This window comes from Nesoenas mayeri (genome assembly GCF_963082525.1).
Source record: "Nesoenas mayeri genome assembly, chromosome: 8".
In the NCBI taxonomy this organism is placed as follows: Eukaryota; Metazoa; Chordata; class Aves; order Columbiformes; family Columbidae; genus Nesoenas; species Nesoenas mayeri.
This window is the reverse complement of record NC_137554.1, coordinates 14,934,611-14,953,023: the sequence shown is the minus strand read 5'-3', so window position 1 is coordinate 14,953,023 and position 18,413 is coordinate 14,934,611. Positions and strand designations below refer to the sequence as shown.

General features: G+C 37.0%; 2 protein-coding genes across 4 annotated transcripts in view; both read right to left on the bottom strand.

Annotated features, from left to right (window-relative positions):
• Positions 1–1,854, bottom strand: part of LOC308042799 (pancreatic alpha-amylase) — a gene marked incomplete at both ends in the record, with an annotated part of 21,974 nt that extends 20,120 nt beyond the window's left edge. Inside the window, one exon of the mRNA XM_080348491.1 lies at positions 1,198–1,854. The remainder of the gene's footprint in view (positions 1–1,197) is intronic.
• RNPC3 (RNA binding region (RNP1, RRM) containing 3) lies at positions 1,124–18,413 on the bottom strand. 3 transcript variants are annotated; one of them, XM_080348489.1, is made up of 15 exons: positions 18,167–18,413; positions 17,144–17,191; positions 15,982–16,100; positions 14,778–14,858; positions 13,952–14,063; positions 13,411–13,479; positions 11,816–11,964; positions 9,226–9,351; positions 8,234–8,370; positions 7,213–7,374; positions 6,942–7,036; positions 6,804–6,862; positions 6,131–6,263; positions 5,101–5,173; positions 1,124–1,340 (listed from the first exon to the last, which is right to left on the bottom strand). In XM_080348489.1, exons 1-14 carry the CDS (start codon positions 18,386–18,388, stop codon positions 5,114–5,116), a joined length of 1,572 nt encoding a protein of 523 aa, XP_080204615.1. In that variant the 5' UTR covers positions 18,389–18,413; the 3' UTR covers positions 1,124–1,340; positions 5,101–5,113. The 3 variants fall into 3 exon arrangements, with proteins under 3 accessions (XP_080204615.1, XP_080204616.1, XP_080204614.1); XM_080348490.1 differs by lacking the exon at positions 1,124–1,340 and adding an exon at positions 2,036–2,221 and having other exon boundaries at positions 8,234–8,367; XM_080348488.1 differs by lacking the exon at positions 1,124–1,340 and adding an exon at positions 2,038–2,221.

Below are 18,413 nucleotides of genomic sequence, written 5' to 3'. Positions count from 1 at the left end.
AAAGCTTTGCCTTCCCATTTTAAGCAAGTTCTCCCAACTAGACTGCAGAAGCAGCTTCCTTGACAGATACTTAGTACATGATGGTGGTGAGTATGCTTTATTTATTCTTCAATAATATAACCCCACCAAGAACACAGCTCAGCTTTAATCATAATGAACAGTCACAGAACGCTCATTTTTTTTAAGCCACTTTTTTCTCTTCCCAGCATCATAAACTCCTCAGAGGTTCTCATAAAACATCCTCAGTGTATTTTTCTTGGCCTACTACAAATGCAGACAAGATAAACTAATGAACAAATACACAGTCCACATGGGAACACAGCAAATAAGGGAAGAAGAATTCCAGTAAAAGCATTTAAAAGTAATCTGCTAAACCAGTTCATATTGAAAAAACAGCAAAGATGTACTTATTTTGGTCAGCAATCAATACTAGTGATTTAGGCTGTTTGCAGCTGGAATGATGACAAAGGTCTTTAAACCAGCCTGTTACCACACCATCAACCATGAATTAATATTTTATGGAACAATTTTCTCCTTAAATCAAATCGACTCTCTTGCAAAGTAAACATCACTGCAACGTTTTCCATGTGGTTTTAGGAAGTTATGCTAATCTTCCTAGTATGTAACAAATCTTACTCTGTGACCTCCACAGCATTGATTTTTACTACACACAATTCAAAAGGGCAAGGACCACAGCTACACTGGTTTAACAGTTTTAACTGCTACTCTTGTTTTAATGACTTTAGTCTCACTAGTGATATTTTTCAAGATGTGGCTGAATGATGGAAGTTATCACTGAGGAAAAAAGGGCCTAATTTCACAGTACAAATTCATGCCAGTGCACTAGTCCTCCTGCTTGGTTTCCAAAACAACAAAAATATTTACACTAAAATGAGATTATCCTTAGATTTTCTTATCTTTTTACCCTGAAACACTAACAGCTAAACATCCCACTCAAGTAGGTGCACATGAGTATACATTTTGAATCATCTAGAACATGCTGCACAGTTACAATTGGACTGTTCATCTTTTCAAAAAATAAAGTGTCTTCCTTCACCTTGCCCCTCCCAAACTCCACGACAAAAGTCAAAATGAAGAAAAAAGGCAAAATGAAGACCATGGAAATAATTTATTAGAGATTTTACAAGCAAAGTAACATACATTCATCATGTAAGTCTTGTGACAGTTTAAAGATACCTGGAACTTTTAAGATGAGAAAATTTCATACTCTGCCTTAAATACTTTAGAACTGCTACTACGCACAGTTCAAGAGTCCCGATGATTACACTGCTTCTTCCCCAGCTTGATAATACTTGAAACAGATGGAACACAAAAGGGACCTGGAACATCACAAAGGCATGTTAAAAGTAGGAACAACTAGAAAAATAGTACTGTTATGCTTTCTTTTTGACAAATGAATTGAAAAATCCTTAGTATTTAGAAAAGTGCAGAATGTCTGAAAAAATCTGACTTAATAGATATTATTAATTTTATGTTACAATAAGCTAGCACTATTGCAGTACAGAGAACAAGAACAGTCTAAAAAAAAAGAACCAGCAAAAAGGTAGAATTGATTAATAGTTGATTATTAGTTCAATTCCAAATACTTCATTGCAAGATATTGTTAGATTTTCTCCTCTAATAGGAAAGAGTAAGGAATGTACAATCTAAGTCAACTACAGATTGTTTCTCATATATCAGGACAACAGTAATCATCAAGAGATCTAAATTACCAGTCAACCCTTTCATATTATTAAGAATTGCTCTGCAACATATTTTAACCAATGTATTATTATTATATTTATTTAAAGAAAAATACATCCTCCGCGTAAGCTCAGCACAGCTCTACACATATCAGTGGAACACTTCTAGCTCATACAAGCTAGAGAATTGGACCACAAATTAGCAAGTTATATGACCTTTGACAAACGAGGTAGAGGCCACATTTCAAAACAAGGAAACTTCATTGTGTCTATTCACACAAGACAGATAACTCATTGACTTTCTTTCCCCCCGCCCCCCCCCCAAAAAGTGCCCTTTGCTTTTAAAATTACTGGGTTAGTTCGAGTTCTAAAATATGTAAACTCCTCCCCACACCTACTCTATATGAAAACTTAGATGCAGTTGAGTGCTATGGGAAACATTGCGCAAAAAAAGGATACAACAAGAAAGGATACACTCTGCATGACAGTATTACTGCAGTATTTACGCAGGAATGTTTCTAAAGAAGAACAGCAGAATGTGGTTTAATTTTACTTGATTCTCAGTATTGCATACACAACTTTATGCTACCTACCAAAAGCAAATATGCTTCTTCGACAAGATACAGTTTTGACCCCTTAAGAGATTTAATGAGGGCTGATGAGTCCACCAACACTAAACTCCATATCCAAAAGTAAATACATTTTTGATAACTTGAACTACTAGGACAACACCAGATTTTTCTGTCTCATTAATTCTCCTTCAAGTCTGCCATTTTACAGACTCACTTTTTCCACCAGGTCCAAAACCCAATCGTGTTTCCACTCAATGTAGGCTTTCAAGTCACTTCTTCCCTACGAAGAAGCTGGAGACCTCTCAACATCAGTTTCTTCTACATAACCTTTCTCCAAAAAAGCTGTATTTTAGCTACAGAAAAAATAGGCACCCCAAATACTAACTGAAATTTTTGCTAGTCCATCAAGAAAAAGCCATTTCAGTCAGCAAGGAGTTACATACTATTTTTATAAACCATATATATTATTGTCTCTAAAAAGGATGAAACCTTTGTAGAGAAAATACTAAAAATAATAACATTCATTAATTTAACACAGCTTCTTCCTGTTTAAAAATAACCAGAAGTTTAACTTTTGTCAATTTAGTTGTTAAAAAACCCCAATCAAACAACAACAAAAAAATTGAGACACAAGATACAGATCAATTTTAAGTCCCTCAAAAGTTTGCATTAACTTGTCTATATGCATATTTATTTTTCAATGAGATTCTTCTGTCACTGTTCTTCCTTATAGACTCAGATTTCTATCATGGAATTTTGCATCATAAATCAACACCCATCACAATATTCCATCAGGAGCAGGAAAACATAGGCATGCAGACAGAGGGTTCAGTTTCATTACTATTCGGGAAGTAAGGATTTTTAATTAAACTTCATGTATCCCTAGAGATCTGTATTAGTCTATGGCACATACTGTGATCTTTACATATAAATGATCAAGGTAAGGAAGAAGTTCTACCCCACGACACATTAAACCAGTGACATCAAGGTAACTCATGGAAGACTTTCAAGTTCACAAGTCTTGCATAAGTATGTGTTTGCTCACTCAAAAAAAGCTTCCGAGTTGACCATCAACATGATTAATAACCAGCTAAACACCTCATTATTATCTTTATGTAATTCACATATTATTTAGCATGTTTAGTGAAGTCAGAATTAGATTTAATGTACAAAACTAGTTGGAAGGACATGGAACTCCTAAAAGTGTCCAGAGTTCATTTATAAGGCTTTCCAATAGCTAAAATACTTCAAGTTTCTTTTTTGCATTTAAAGAAACCTTACTAATTTCTTCTTATGAAATACTAGATAATATAAATGCAAGGTTATGTCTAACACAGGAGTAAGAAACAAGACTGAAACATTCTCATAAATCCTTGTTCCTTATGGAATACTTTAGCCAAGGCTCATTTGTCTTTTTCAACGACCAATACAGAAGAATGCCTGTAAAAACCTGATCTTTAATTTGATAAAATAAAGATTTTTGCAAACCACAAATCAATAGCTCAAAATAGGAACTGGTAAAACCAAATAGCATCTCAGAAATGAAGGAAACCATCTCAAACATAATCTGAAGAAAAAATCCTTAAACAACTGACAGAACAAGAATCCTACAACTGAATTAGTTGTTATAAAGAAAAGTACTGCCCTCACAATAACCATACTGTGGGGTCTCCAACAAATTTCTGAAAATAAAAACCAGCTGTTCACATTCTTTATTACAAACTTCAAGGTTTTTTTTCCAAAGTAACAATGATCAAAACATCCAGATTAAAAACACATAATGGATTAAGTAGAATGTTTCAGAAGCGTTCAGCCTAAACTTTGAGTTCATTTGGTCTTAGGTGGAGGCATAACCAGGGTGATGCCCAATTGTAATCCGTAATTAAGTTAAATGCCCTTTAAATTTGAGCTGATCTATCAGAGGGTGCAGAATAAGAAATAAGTGCTTCTAATTCTTGCACCAGTTATTTCACACAATAATTTGAGACAGTTCATTACTCAAATGTTTTTAGTCCATGAAACCCCCCACAGTTAAATCAGAGCTGATTTGGCTTGAGTCACTCTCATATAAAGCAAATACTTAGAGTAAGCAGCAATGAAGTAAAGCTATATAACAGGAATAGTTAAATGGTGGTTACTTTCTGCTAACAGTTACTTTCCCATCAAGTTTAGACAAAAATGGAAAAAACCAAGACCTATGCATTCCACAGCAAAGGAAGCCTTGATCAAATGATTAATTATTAAATAGCACTTTCTGACACAATATCCTTTCCTAAATCACACAAGTTTAAGGCACACTGCAACAGCACTACAATCTCATTTTTCCAAAGTTAGCAAAGCCAAGGGTCCGTTTACAGAGCTAGCAAAAGTGGGTTAATTCCTGGAAACAGTTATTCAGGTTCACTTTACAACGGTAAGGACAGAAGGGAAGGAGAAAGGAACAAGTTTTTTCAAAGCCAAAGCCCCAGATTACTAAAAGGTAAGTGGTCTGATTCCACAGAATTATTCTCATTAAATTCCCCAGATTAAGGGTTAGAGAAACTGACAACTACCCTTGGATATCAGGATTAGGGAAATGGCAGTCTCCAATTTTCTAAACAGGAGGATGCAACATCTTAAACTTACACCAACTATATACCTTGCATTCTGGTATTCTGATGTAACTGCACATTTAAGAAAAAAAAATTGCATGGAACATTTCCCCCCCAACCATCACCATTCCTAAAGATGCCACTAAAAATATAATAAATAAAACCAAACGAAAAAACCCCAACAAAACAAATGAACAATTTGTTTATTTGTATTTTCAGGCAGAGAATCCATACCTTGTGCAGTGTTCTACTTTTTTCTTTTCCCTTCATTGGCATCCTGTTTTGGTCTAGCTGAACGAGCAAATTGCTAAGATTCTGTTAAGGACTAAAAGTGTCAATGATAAAAGGACGTCAATCAGAAGCAAAAGACAAGTATTATTTAAGCAAGAGTTTAAAAAGTGGCCTTTATCTGTGAATCAGTTCCACTACAGTATTCAATATTATAACAGTAGTGTCTATTAGTCAAAGATTAAGCCTACACTAATTTGCAGTACAAAACAATTTTAAGAGACCCTGTCCAAGAGTTTACAATACTAATAAATAAGAAGGACTAAGTGGGAATGGGTTGGGTGCAAGCAGAGCAACTACAGGATAAATGCTTGATATTTACAATCCTCCATCCCAGCATGTTAATTCCCTAACTTTGATGTCTCAGTAGGTAGTTGGGAAGAAAAAAAAGCTAAAAGGAACAGAGGTCGGAATGAACAACAGTACAAAGAAATAAACTATGAAACATTTAAGTGAAAAATAAAAAAGGACTCACAGACACAAAACAGGGCAATGTAATCAAAAAGTGTAGAAATCCCAAACCAAATACCAAACCAACACAGGTCCAAAAAGTAACTGACAGTTCCAGCTGGAGAAGCAGTCTAAACAGAGACCACTGAGAGGAACCACTTCTTTATATTATTAATTCTGCAAACACAGGCTTAACTAAGTCAAAAGCCTACTTAATTTAAATACAATGGTCATACAAGCTAAATTGTCTTTTATACTGTGTGTGCAGGATCAAAGAGCTAACACCAGAAGAGACAATTTTATTGTCTTAAATAAAGCACATTTACTTCCCTATATCAGAAGAGGTGCTTCTATATATTTTTCAGTTATCTTAAACTCGATAATAGCACATTGTGCTATGCTGCCTGGTTTTAAGGTATTTCCTCTTTCCATAGATTTCCAATTGGTAGAACATTATGACACCAAAACGACAGATTGACAGACAGATTACAAATAATATAATGTAAATGTTTGAAGAAAAAGATACAACCACCATGGGTTTTTCAAATAAGACATATCCATTTGCTTCTTTTAAAGCTTTAGCAGCTGCTTTTTCATTAGGAAGTCCAATGAAAGCCTGTCCCTTCATACGACCTTCTTTCATCAAACGTATATCAAACCTAGAGGCAAAATTGAGAATGGGGAATGACTCATGTTTAACCGCACTTTCGTATTTCACAGTACAAATGTAATTCTAATGCTTCCAGTTGGAGAAATAGCAGAAACAGGAGCAGAGCCTACAAGCAGGAATTATGTCATTGTAGACCATTTTGCCTGGGGAAACCATTTAATAAAAAGTGACATTAGACTGCAGAACAGCAAATTGGTGTGCAACTATGGTAAATATGACATATGCAAAATAATCAGAAACAATCAATCATCTACACTGTTCATTCTGTGTTGCTCAGCCAAGAAACTGTATATTTGGCAACAAAAAAATATAAGGGCAAAATAGTAGGGTTTTCAGACACTGTTCAAAAAATAATTCTATTTCTGTACTTGTGATAAACTAAGGTTTTCAGATGGAACACACTTTTTTCTTTATGCAGGCGCATAAAGAAGAAAGTACAGATGACTAGATTCAAATCACAATTTTCAACAGTATTACAGAATTTTTAACCTAAAAGGCTTAATTTTAACCAGGGACCAAATTAACTTACATATTTCGTTCCTCTTCTGACTGGAAGTTAACGTATCTTCCAAAAATGAACTTGAGATCCTGAAATTAAACAGTAGGTATAAGATGAAAACTGATAAAAAGCCCTTTTGATAAATATTTCATTTGCTTGTTTACCTACCTTTTCTTGAACTTGTTTAGCTAAATTCTTCACATATATCCTGCAATTTGGTTCACCTGGCTCGTAGTTTTTGAAAACAGAAAATTTTTCCATTTCTTGAAGAAGACAGAAAAACAGACTGTTTTAGCTTATTTACTTACTTTTTATTTTTGCTCAGTATAAAATAAATAAATTTAATATATGATCAATTAACAAAGGAAATACTGATTTTAACTATTTCTTGCAACAAATCAAAGAACTATTATTAGATAATACATTCTCACAGTTATACCTTCTCTAGAAAGCCTGTTTTTTTCTAGATCCCTTCTAGAAATAAATTCTGATGGTATTTCATCTTCCTCCTCTTCAGTTTCCATTTTATCATTTGAGCTAGGAGCTGGGAAAATCCTTCCAAAGCCTGTATTATTGATTTCTTCTGTGGCTGCATAAAGGTCTGAAATTTCAACACATTATGTAAGTGATTTATGTGTTATTCACAAGAGGATCAACAGCAAGCAAAAAATTATACTCCTTTCAGTAACATTTTAATATAGTTATAGTTTTACTTTGTGAAGCAATTTGGACATATCCTTAAAGAAGTGCATCTTAATCCCTGGTCTGACAAACACAACTGCTCTATATAGTCCTATAAAATCAACTGTAGTACAAAGAAAAGCCATTGCACATGGCAGTTAAGGTAAAGCTAGCCTTGCTGTTCAAGCCTGCATCCATTTCAATGGTTTATCTCACTTTCATTCAAAGAAGCTGTATAGACCTGTAAAGTACCAAGAAACACAGACTGACCATAAACCTATAAGAAACCATCACACCTCATTGCTATTATGACCCAGCATTTTTAGAGCAGATAATCAGTGCATCCCAGAGGAGCTGGCAACCACTTGAACGATGCTTTTTAAAAGCTGGAAAAGGAAATCTGAAATTAGCCTGATATATTAAATTGCACTATATAATACTGAGAATGCATTTGCAACGTATTTGCTAAAAAAACCCCTTAACATTTAAAAGAGAGTGCAATTCACCATAAACCCACAGATCATGTCAGAGAAAGAGACCTTTAAGATCGTCTGGATCCTTTACTATACCAAAGCACAGAGCTCTGTGCTTTAACATGGGAAAACTAGCAAATGCAGACAAGACACAAGTGGGTGTTCTTAAACCCTGATGTATACTATTTACAAAAGTTCCAATACAAAAGAAGAATATTATTCCCAGACCTAAATTTCAGCAGCCTCCTACACACTGAAACTACATGAATTCAGTATCAAATACATTTGAAGTATGAACACTCTTACCATTTTTTTCTTCTTTTTCTGAGTTTATCTGAAGAACAGCTGGGATGTCAGTAGTAATATGGAACTCGATTTTCTTATGACCTACATGCTGTGGCTGATCAAAGACATCTGAAGGTGACAGTGTAGGGTGCAAACTACTGTTTGAAACAACAATGTTAATTAAGATTCAGACACTAATGAATGCATAGTGTACATGATTTTTTCCAGATAATTTTATGCTGTTGTTTACCACAAATATGTAAGTTCTCTGTTTCACAAATTTCACCCAATACAGTTCAGGTTGATTAAAACACTGTAAATACAGAAGGCTGGCAGTCAGAGGGGAAAAAAAAAAAAAAAAAAAAGAAGAAAAAAAGAGACACACCACACTAACTTGAATATGAAAAAGAACTGGCCTTGCTGCTGCTCTCAGATAGTATAGAAAATATACAAAGTGTTCAAAAAAGATAGCAAATCACATGGAGAAAGAATGCAGCTATTAGCAAAAATGCATTCAATACAGATCATCACTACAAAGAAATACTACACTGGTGTCTGCTGTGCTACGGTACTGCAGTTTCAAAAACCAAAAACTTATTTTAAACCAAATCATCCTCTTTTTATTTTAGATTTTTATTTTAAGAAGTATCTCAGACAATAAACCCAGATGGCTTCTGTCAGGGTTGTGATATGAAAATTGTTTTTCTTTTTTTATGAAAAAGGGACTTTTATCAGTGTGATAGCGAGAGAAACACAGAGCTTGAACCAGCTACACTTTACAGATAAAGGTTGTTGAGCAGACTTGAGTACAAATTACATGAAAGTTTTGACCTTTAAAGCAATACAACCAAGCATGAGGATAAGGGAAGATCAACTCCACTACCAAATTTACGTATCAGTGAAGAATACTTGTTTTAAAACAGCAACACTGAAGCAACATGATACAGAGAACACCGTGTAGTAAAAGGAATAATCTTCTGAAAAAGTTCAAAACCCACAGAAATAATACAAACCTGTGAGGAGTACACACTGGAACATTCAATAAGTCTTTAATTCTTTGCCTTTTTCTAACACCACGCTTCTTTGTGTTTATTGGTCTTTTAGGCTGAAGTGTTGCTAATTCCATCAACTTGGTCATTCTGTTTAAAACAACATTTAAAAAAGAACCAAAGTGGTTTACAGTTTACTTGAAAATACCAATTTTGAAAACGTTTCCCTCTTCTTTAAAGCCCTTGAAATACAACTTTTCCGAATATGGTTATAAATAAAGCTGCCTTAAGACCGACACTACATTAATAAACTATAACACATAGCAAACCAATATATACAAAACACTTAAGTGACAATCAAAATTATAATGAGTTCCATGATGCCCTTTCCTTTCCCAAGCATGCTCCTAATTAGGACACTGAAGCTGCAGGAATGCTAAGAAGCCCTAAGCTGAACCTTTCTGGGAAGAAGCTTTTGAAGGTGTTGGGGTTCCCCAGTGTTGGTTGTTTTTTAAGTACCACCTACTAAGAGCATAGGACCAGGCAATTCCAAAATGCTGAAAATGTAGCAGATGAGGCAAAAAGACAGCTTGAAATACAGCGAACAAAGAAATTCCATGGTCAGTGGAAGCAAGGTCAGGCAACATGGAAGGACTACAGAGATGCTGCTTGCCACTGTAGGGAGGAAATACATGCTGTCAAAGCTCAATCAGAATTGAAGCTGGCCAGTACTGTGAAGGACAATAAAAAAGGCTTTTTAAAATATATTAATTGCAAAAGGCAAACTAGAAATAACATTGGCCCGTTGCTTGATGAGCATGGTCACCTTACCAACAGGGACACACACAAAGCTGAGACATTTAACGGTTTCTTCGTCTCAGTCTCCAACACCGATAATGGACTTGGGGGCTCCCATAACCCTGGGCTGGAAAATCATGGCTGTGAGAACAATAAACTCCCAGTCGATCCAGAATTTGTAAGGGATTTGCTACTCCAGCTAGATCCCTACAAGTCAATGGGGCCTGATGGGATTCATCCAAGGGTGCTTAAAGAGCTGGCTGACATCATAGCAAGACCTCCCTCTGTGATTTTTCAATGCTTCTGGGTATCTGGAGAGGTCCTGGATGACTGGAAGCTGGCAAGCATCATCCCAGCCTACAACAAGGGCAACACAGATGACCCTGGCAACTATAGGCCAGCCCCACTTCTGTTGCTGGTAAAATCATGAAAAAGATTGTTCTGGGAGTTATTGAAAAACATCTGAATGAAAATGCAGCCATTGGTCCCAGCCAACACAGGTTCATGAGGGGAAAGTCTTGCTTGACAAACTTAATTTTATTCTACGACAAGGTTACCCACCTAGTTGACCAAGGGAAGCCTGTCGATGTGACCTTTTGGATTCAGTAAAGCCTTTGATACCGGTTCTCACAGTATCCTCCTGGACAAGATGTCCAGCACACAGCTGGGTAAGCACACAATGCAGTGGGTGAGCAACTGGCTGACAGGCCAGGCTCAAAGGGTTCTAGTAAATGGGGTAATGTTGGGCTGGTGACCAGTCACTAGCAGGGTTCTGCAGGGATCCATCTTGGGGCCAGCATTCTTCAGTGACTTTATAAACAACTTGGACTCAGGACTTAAGGGATTGCTTAGTAAGTTTGCTGATTACACAAAATTGGGGAGAGCTGTTAACACTCTTGAGGGCAGAGAGACCCATGACAGAACCCAAGGGAATGGCAGGAAGATGTTCCAGGGAGGTTGAGGTTGAACATCAGGAAAAGGTTCTTCACCCAGAGGGTGGTGGAGCACTGGAACAGGCTGTCCAGGGACGTGTCACGGCCCCAAGCCTGACAGTGTTCAAGAAGAGACTGGACAACACCCTCAGACACATGGTGTGAACCGTGGAGTTGTCATATGCAGGGACAGGAGTTGGACTCGATGATCCTTGTTGGTCCCTTCCAACTCAGGGTGTTCTATGATTCTTTTTTCATAATACTACTTCCACACGCCAAGTATTTTTCTGAATATAGCATAGGGACTTTCTGATATACTTTTCAGTTTAAATAGCAAACAAAGAAAATCGCTTCTTCATTTAGTATGAATATAAAGCTTAAAAAAATAAAACCAAATCACACACAACAAAAAACAACAGCTATAATGTAACTCAGTCTCAAAACTGCAAGGGAATCCTCAGCACATGAAATCTCTCATTATTACTACTCCTAGCAACACACACCAATGTACAAAAAACACTTTGGAAGTCAGACTGCACGTATGATTCAGGCTGCAGAAAAATGAAGACTACCAAAAACAAGCTAATTATTAATTCCTTATATCTGCACTCTATCTTCATTCTGAGTTTTTGTTTTGTTAGGTTTTTGGACATGGGAACAAATGACGATTCACATACCATTTGGCCATTTTCCTTCTCTTTCTAGGATTCAGAACAGCACTGCCCTCCTGCTTTTCAGTCACTGGAGCTTCCCTAAGCATCTGGAAAGATTATCTATGTACTGCAAATATTATCAGACTATCATTTGCTGAACTAGAAGCTACAAAAGTAAAAAAACCACTTTAAAAAAGCCAAAATTCTCACAAATGGCTGTAAAATGCATACCTCTCCTTTTCCTCCTCATCATCACTTTCATATTCTGATTCATCTCCACTAGATAGTTGCTCTTCTTCCTCGTCAGGCAAAGGAGGCTCTTCAGGAGGCAGAGGTGGGACTGGGGGAGGTGGCACAGGCACTGATAAATACTCTTCATACTAATTAAGGGGAAAAAGTTTTAAAAAGGTAATTAAACATTTTTTCCTCTCCATAATAAAAATAGCCAAATCACTAAATCGGAAGATGACAAGAAGCAGGGTTTTTTAAAGTATGTTTTTAGGGATCTAGATACTACTTTGCTAAGCTACATCATTAATGAAAACTTGCCACAAGAAAGTGTAACATTGAATGTTCTCATTCTAACTTGAGGAGTTTAAAACAAAAAAGCAACCACAGCCCTGGGTTTTTACTTTGCATTCAGCTTTAAGGGCTTTCCTGAGAAGAATATGGTCAAAACATACGGTAAGCGGCCTAAGCTCCCAAGCCATCTCAGTTTCTACACTGAACCTATCCAAGCTACAGTTCTATTTCTGTAAGGAGAGAGGATTTCATGAAATGAATCTTTTTTTTCACCGAGACTGCAATAAACACATATTAGGAATTCCCTATGTAAAAAATCACCTCCAGCCTCACTTTCAACAGTCTTAACTACCCTTAACAGCTACTTCTTTGCACCATCAGTTCCATTAGGCACTGATGCCTTCTGGTTTTAGAAATGCTGTGCCCTTTAGAAACTGCTCCAAGAATTCTGAGGTTTCTCACCTTACTACTCTTTTTCGCGTGACCATTAAATTCACAGTGCTTAACCTGTCCCAATACCAGGCAACAAATAAAATTATTCCCAGAACATCAGTGTGAATTCACTTATTTGACAGACTTATTTCATAGTTTTCTTTACCAGTCAGCTTCCCTCTTATTAGAAGCAAGTGTTTTGTTAGGGCAAACACCAAGTGCAGTGGAGCACAACTTCACTATATTCAAATACTGTAGACAGCACTACTCATTTAAGTCCTCACTTGCTCTGTCTACTGCTGGCAGTCAAACTACTTTATCACTGCAACAGACAACTCAGACCACAGAGCTGGTATTTCTATTTCCCTTCAGAAAGAGCTCCCCATAAGCCTCTGTCAGTTTCCCTCAGCCCTGCCTCATTGAAAAAACATCCTGGAGACAGAGCAAGTAAAGTACAAAAGTGTTGTATGATCTCCCTATCAATCTGAATCTAATCAGAACTCCAAACAAACACACAAATAAAAGAACTTAGTACATCTTCGTAAGGCAATGGGCTAATGGTATTCTTTATTTCCTGCGTCAGTAATATGATGTTATAACCTCCCTCTTCTTTTTTTTTAATATCCAACAGCTTGACATATTCCAGTGCTGCTGTCATACGGCCATATTTCTTTGTTGTAAGTACAGTGAAAAAGATTTCTTTATAAGATTAACATGTGCATCTTACGCAATGAAATGCAGCAGTATTTGCTATCCTCTAGAGATTTCTCCAACTTTTAGAAGTTTGAACTTAGATCTCCCACCATGTTGCTAACATTTTAAATTGTGAATCCATTTTACAGTACTTAAAACATATATTTAAAAAAAGTTACCATGGGAGGGCGAGCAGTAATTGGTCCAAAAGGTGGAGGAAGATTCATTTTATTCATAAGATGAAGTACCTGAAATTATGCAAGATAAGTAAGATTTCCTTCAAATAAATAAATACCTAAATATACAAATGAAAATAGTTCCTTGCTAGGTATCATAGCTGATAACTTTTTGCATAGTTTTAACGAAGACATAACTACATTGGTTATTAAACAATGTGAAAGTCTGCACTGGAGATCCAACACTAATAGCAAATATCCCAAACACCCTAAAAAGGCTAATAAAAAAAAGTAAAGTATCTTCTCAGAACGAAATTTCAAGTACCCAGTTCACATCTAATTAGGAAGATCATAGCCAATTAAGTCTTCAGTATTAATGAAATCTTATTTTCTCAACATAATAAAAACTTAACATTTTAACAGTATCACAGCAAAGCTAACTTAGTATTTACTATGACAAAAATTATTTCTGTAGATAACTAAAAGAGGAAAAAGGAGATGTTCTTATTTTTATACTTTTTTTTTTTTGCCATTTTCCACTTACCTGGACGTAAAATTTGGGCACACTTGCCAAGGCGTTTGCTATATTTGCTAGAATTGTACTTGAAGGTGGTGGATACAAGTATTTAAGGCAAGAATTGATGGGAAAGGTGAGGCTGAGGAAAAAAAGATGAAAACCAAGACATCTTAGCACCACTGCCACTATGACTGATAACAATTGATGATTACTAGAGGTTTAAGTATTCATTACATCTGAAGTATCACTGAAATATTGTTTTCCCTTGAACAGTTTGGGGCCACTTACATCATGTCTCTAACATCAGGGAATAGTCCCCTAAGGCATGACACACTTACTGGGATGGGCACAAGGAAAGTACCAACACATGCAGAAAGCCTACAGCATACAGAAACAATCAACATGTCCAAAACCAAAACCACAGCATAGCATGCTGTACAACCATCATAAATTAAATGCTCAAAGTGCTAGATTTACTAGACCACAAATAAATTTATTCTTCATGTATGTAAAAATGCAAATGGGGGAAAAATGAACAAGAAACATCTGGAAAGACAGAAGTTAACAGTATTCTGTTGTTAACACTGGAACAACCTACCCAGTCCTCACGCTCCTCCTGAGAAAGCAATGTATAGTGCTAGAAGGCTATTCTGCAGCCCACAACTTCACAGCTCAAAACACCAGACACTATGAGGGTTCTAAACTTGAAGAACTGAAATGTCATTTTTATGGCAATTACTATAGATATGCATGTGGAAAAGCAGTATGGTATGAAACAGAACACTGCATAACACTTCCTTCGAAATGAACTGTAACAGAATAAAATAATTAAGACAAAAAAAACCACACTAACCCATGGTTGGGTGCAATTCCATTCTCTATTTTAACACAGCTTGGTTCTTTCTTCTCTTCTTCTTTCACTGGTTCTTCTGAACTGAAAATTAATTTAGCATTATTTAAACGGGGCAAAATTTAAGTGCCTAACATATGCAATATGTTTAACCTCATCTATTTAAAATAAAATAAATATATGTCTTTTATCAAAGACATTATTAATTCTTAAGAATTAATGCATGTGGATAATTATAGTAGCCAGACTAAAATAAATCTTTATTCAGATTTAAGTAACTATCCCTGTATTCAAACACTCCTGACCTAAATCTACTCACAGGAAAAGAACTAAAATTATTTCATGTTACTCTCTGTTCAGAGACTGTAAAAAATCAAAGGTATTAAATAATGGTTTTGTTAATATTCAGAATGGAATAAATAACTTAAAACCTTGGTAGTTGATTTTAATTAAAGACTACCACATAGTTTCTATCACTTAGTTACATATTACTCAGGTAAACTTGAAGCCTAACTATGCAACTTAATTTTTTAATTAAGTATTTGACAGACAATTGAAATCCAAACTATCGCAGTTCTTGGTCACAGTAGCATTCAGATGCATTAATTTATTTTTATTTTTAAATATTACATATCCTTTAATTATTTGAAGAGAGACTTGGATGGTTTTATGTTTGTTCTCCTCACGCTTCAAGCTAGATAGATGCTAATCAGTTCCAGCTTAGAAGCCAGTGGCTATAATAGTACAGTCTTACAGTTATCCTAGGTGTCAATCCTGCCTGACTCTTGATTAGATTAGAAAGAAAACAGTGCATGCAATGCTTTCCTGGTCTTAACAGCAAAAGACAAGTATAATCCTGACACACACCAAAAAAAGTAGAATAGTCTTTTTTTAAACACAGGGAACCTGTGCAACAGAGGTCAGCTTACACACATTGGAGTCTTGCTCTGTAAATGAGAACAAACAGGACCATCTGCTGATTAAAGATATTTATAACTACAGGAATAAAGATGGGAATTATTTCATGATGATACTGAATGAAACAATACTAATGAGAGGAATGTAGCCACTTATCTGTAAAACTGAACCTCCTTGTTAACACTTCTAAATGGTTACAATTTATCCTTTGACTCAACAGTAAAGTATCATAATACAGAATTTCCTTTCCTTGACCACAAACATAGAAACTAAATTATAATGCACATACCTTTTACAATTCTCTGAGACAGAAGGCTGGCTAAGTACCTGCACACTATCTTGCTCCTTCGCAAATTCAACAACTAAGGTGTGACCTAAAAGTTTCAGCTGATGCAGTCTTGACAAAGCCTTCAAATAATTATAACGGAGAAAATAAAGAAAGTGAAGAGGAAAAACATGAGAATTACTTCAAAGTGTAACTGATTTTTCTTTGGTTTGTAAACTAGACAGACAAAGCAGTCCCAACTGCTTTGTGTGAAGTGTGGGCCACTAGAGACAGAGGTGGTTCTGCACCTGCCTTCACAGCCCTGCTTTCAGCAGCCTCTTTTGGGTTAGCAGAAAGGAAAAAGATGAGGCTGCACAGCTAGAACCATTGCAGAGACTTAGGTCATCGGAACACAGTAGCAGGACTGCAGCCTTAACAAAGTCCACTAGTAACAGCTGGGAATTTTGAAATCAAGATTCTGAACAGTGACACTAGGAGCTCTAGCATTTTGCAAGTCCAGATCCTCATAGGTTGCTAACAACTGACACAAAGCAACCTAAATTCAACATTGTTCAACTTGTGTAGTCTTTGTAACTTTTTGAGCAGTACTTTACAGCACGGCCTAAAAAAAAAAAAAACACAACAGAGCATAATAGAGAAATTCAGGACACAAGCTTTTTACTAGATTCATATTTTAAAAGTATTATTAGTATCATCTTTTCAGCATTCATGTCCTACATTAACATAGTAGTTTTCTTTTTCTTGTAAAAGCTGGGCATTCGAGGCAGTCTTGAATTCAGTACATCAGTATGTCTGAATTTTATGGCAAATATGCAATTAAGCAGGAGACAAGTAAATTACATTTGATTTATAGTTCATACATAAACTTGCACACACACTCGGTGGGGCTCTGATCAGTCTCAATTCATGTAAGTTTGCCATGCTCTAAGTGACAGGTTGGAGCAAATTACTTTCACAAGCCACTTCCAACCCACCTTTCTTATGACTCTACAGAAGTGTTCATTTTATCAAATCCCTCAAGTACCTACTGAAACAGAACTGTAATATTACATTGCTCTGCATTTTTTTCCCCAACACCGAGTACTAGATGACGTGTAAAATATTTAGAGAACAACTGGCAATTGAGAAAAGTGCTTTGCTAAAACATTCAAAACCCAATACAAACCTTCACAGCTGCATTTTCACTGGGAAAGGTAGCAAAAGCAGTATGTTTCTAGAAAATAAACAAAACAAAAATTGTCAAGATAGGAACTCAGCAGTTTGAGAAATACAGGAAAACAGTATTTCTTTTCTAGTGAACAAAACCCATCCTATACTGCAAGAAAGAACATATCAATAAAATAGTTTAATCCTCTTCTCAAAAAAAGGAAATTTATTTCAGCACCTCTCAGCAGAAGATTTTCATCAAAGCAACCCCTAAAAGTAGTACTTTTCCCGCTACACAAGTCATAACTATTGTAGTGCTATGAAAGTTCAGAAGGTTTCTAACTAATATTTTCTCTTACTTTCTAAGTTAGACCAAATCCTCACAGAATACATAGTTCATCTTACACTTCAATTTGTTTTAACAAACTTTGTTACTTCATTTTGCCACCACATGATTTGGTATTAAAACCCCAAAACATAACACTTTTATAAGAGTAGCTAACAGGAAAATCATTGTAATGAAGTCTGTATTTTTAATATCCTATAAAAGAAAGCATGGCCCTGACACGGGATGTGGACATAATTTATCCGCAGTAATCCAAGGCTCTTTCCAAACAGCATCTGTTGCCTGACAGACGTTCCCACGTTTTCATAATTTTGAGAAAGAAAAATAAAAATTTCAAGAGACAGACCTGTGAAACTGCATCCCAACACCTACCAACAGACCCTCCCACATTGCTTTTCCACAGCCTTACTCCTAACGACAGGCAAGGCCAAAGCTGCGGCCAAGGGCACGGAACGGGCAGGCAGCGGGGGACGGGCCCCCGTGTCAGACACCTCCCGACCGCTCCCCTCGGCCCGGCGGTGCATTCCCGCCCGCGGGGCCACCGCGCCGCAGCGCGCTCCGGCCCGCCCGGGGACAAGGAAGAACGCTGACCCTGCGGCCACCTCGCGCTCCTGGGGGGCGACAAACGGCCCAGGCCAGCGGCAAGTCTCTCCTCCCGTCCCACCGCCCGGAGCCTCCTCAGGTCCCGGCCCTCACCAGCCGCCCGTGGTCCGACAGGACGCGCACGGACACCGCCCCGAAGTGCTTCAACAGATCCTCCTTCTCTGCCGCCGTCAGCTCAGCGGGCAGGTGCCGCACCAGCAGCGTCCGGCCCCGCCGCCGCGCCACGCCGGGGTGAGGCGGGACGCCGGGGTGAGGCGGGACGACCCCCAGCCCCGGACAGGCTGCCCGTGTCTCCTCACAGCCCGGCGCCGCCATGGCAGCCCGCCGAACCCGCGCGACT

Coding starts and splice junctions, on each gene's coding strand:
- RNPC3 (XM_080348489.1), bottom strand. CDS start 18,388: ATGGCGGCGCCGGGCTGTGAGGAGACACGGGCAGCCTGTCCGGGGCTG. Junction 14,064..14,777: donor GGAATTGCACCCAACCATGG/GTTAGTGTGGTT, acceptor TTTTTTCCTCAG/CCTCACCTTTCCCATCAATT. Junction 7,037..7,212: donor AAACAGGCTTTCTAGAGAAG/GTATAACTGTGA, acceptor GTCTTCTTCAAG/AAATGGAAAAATTTTCTGTT.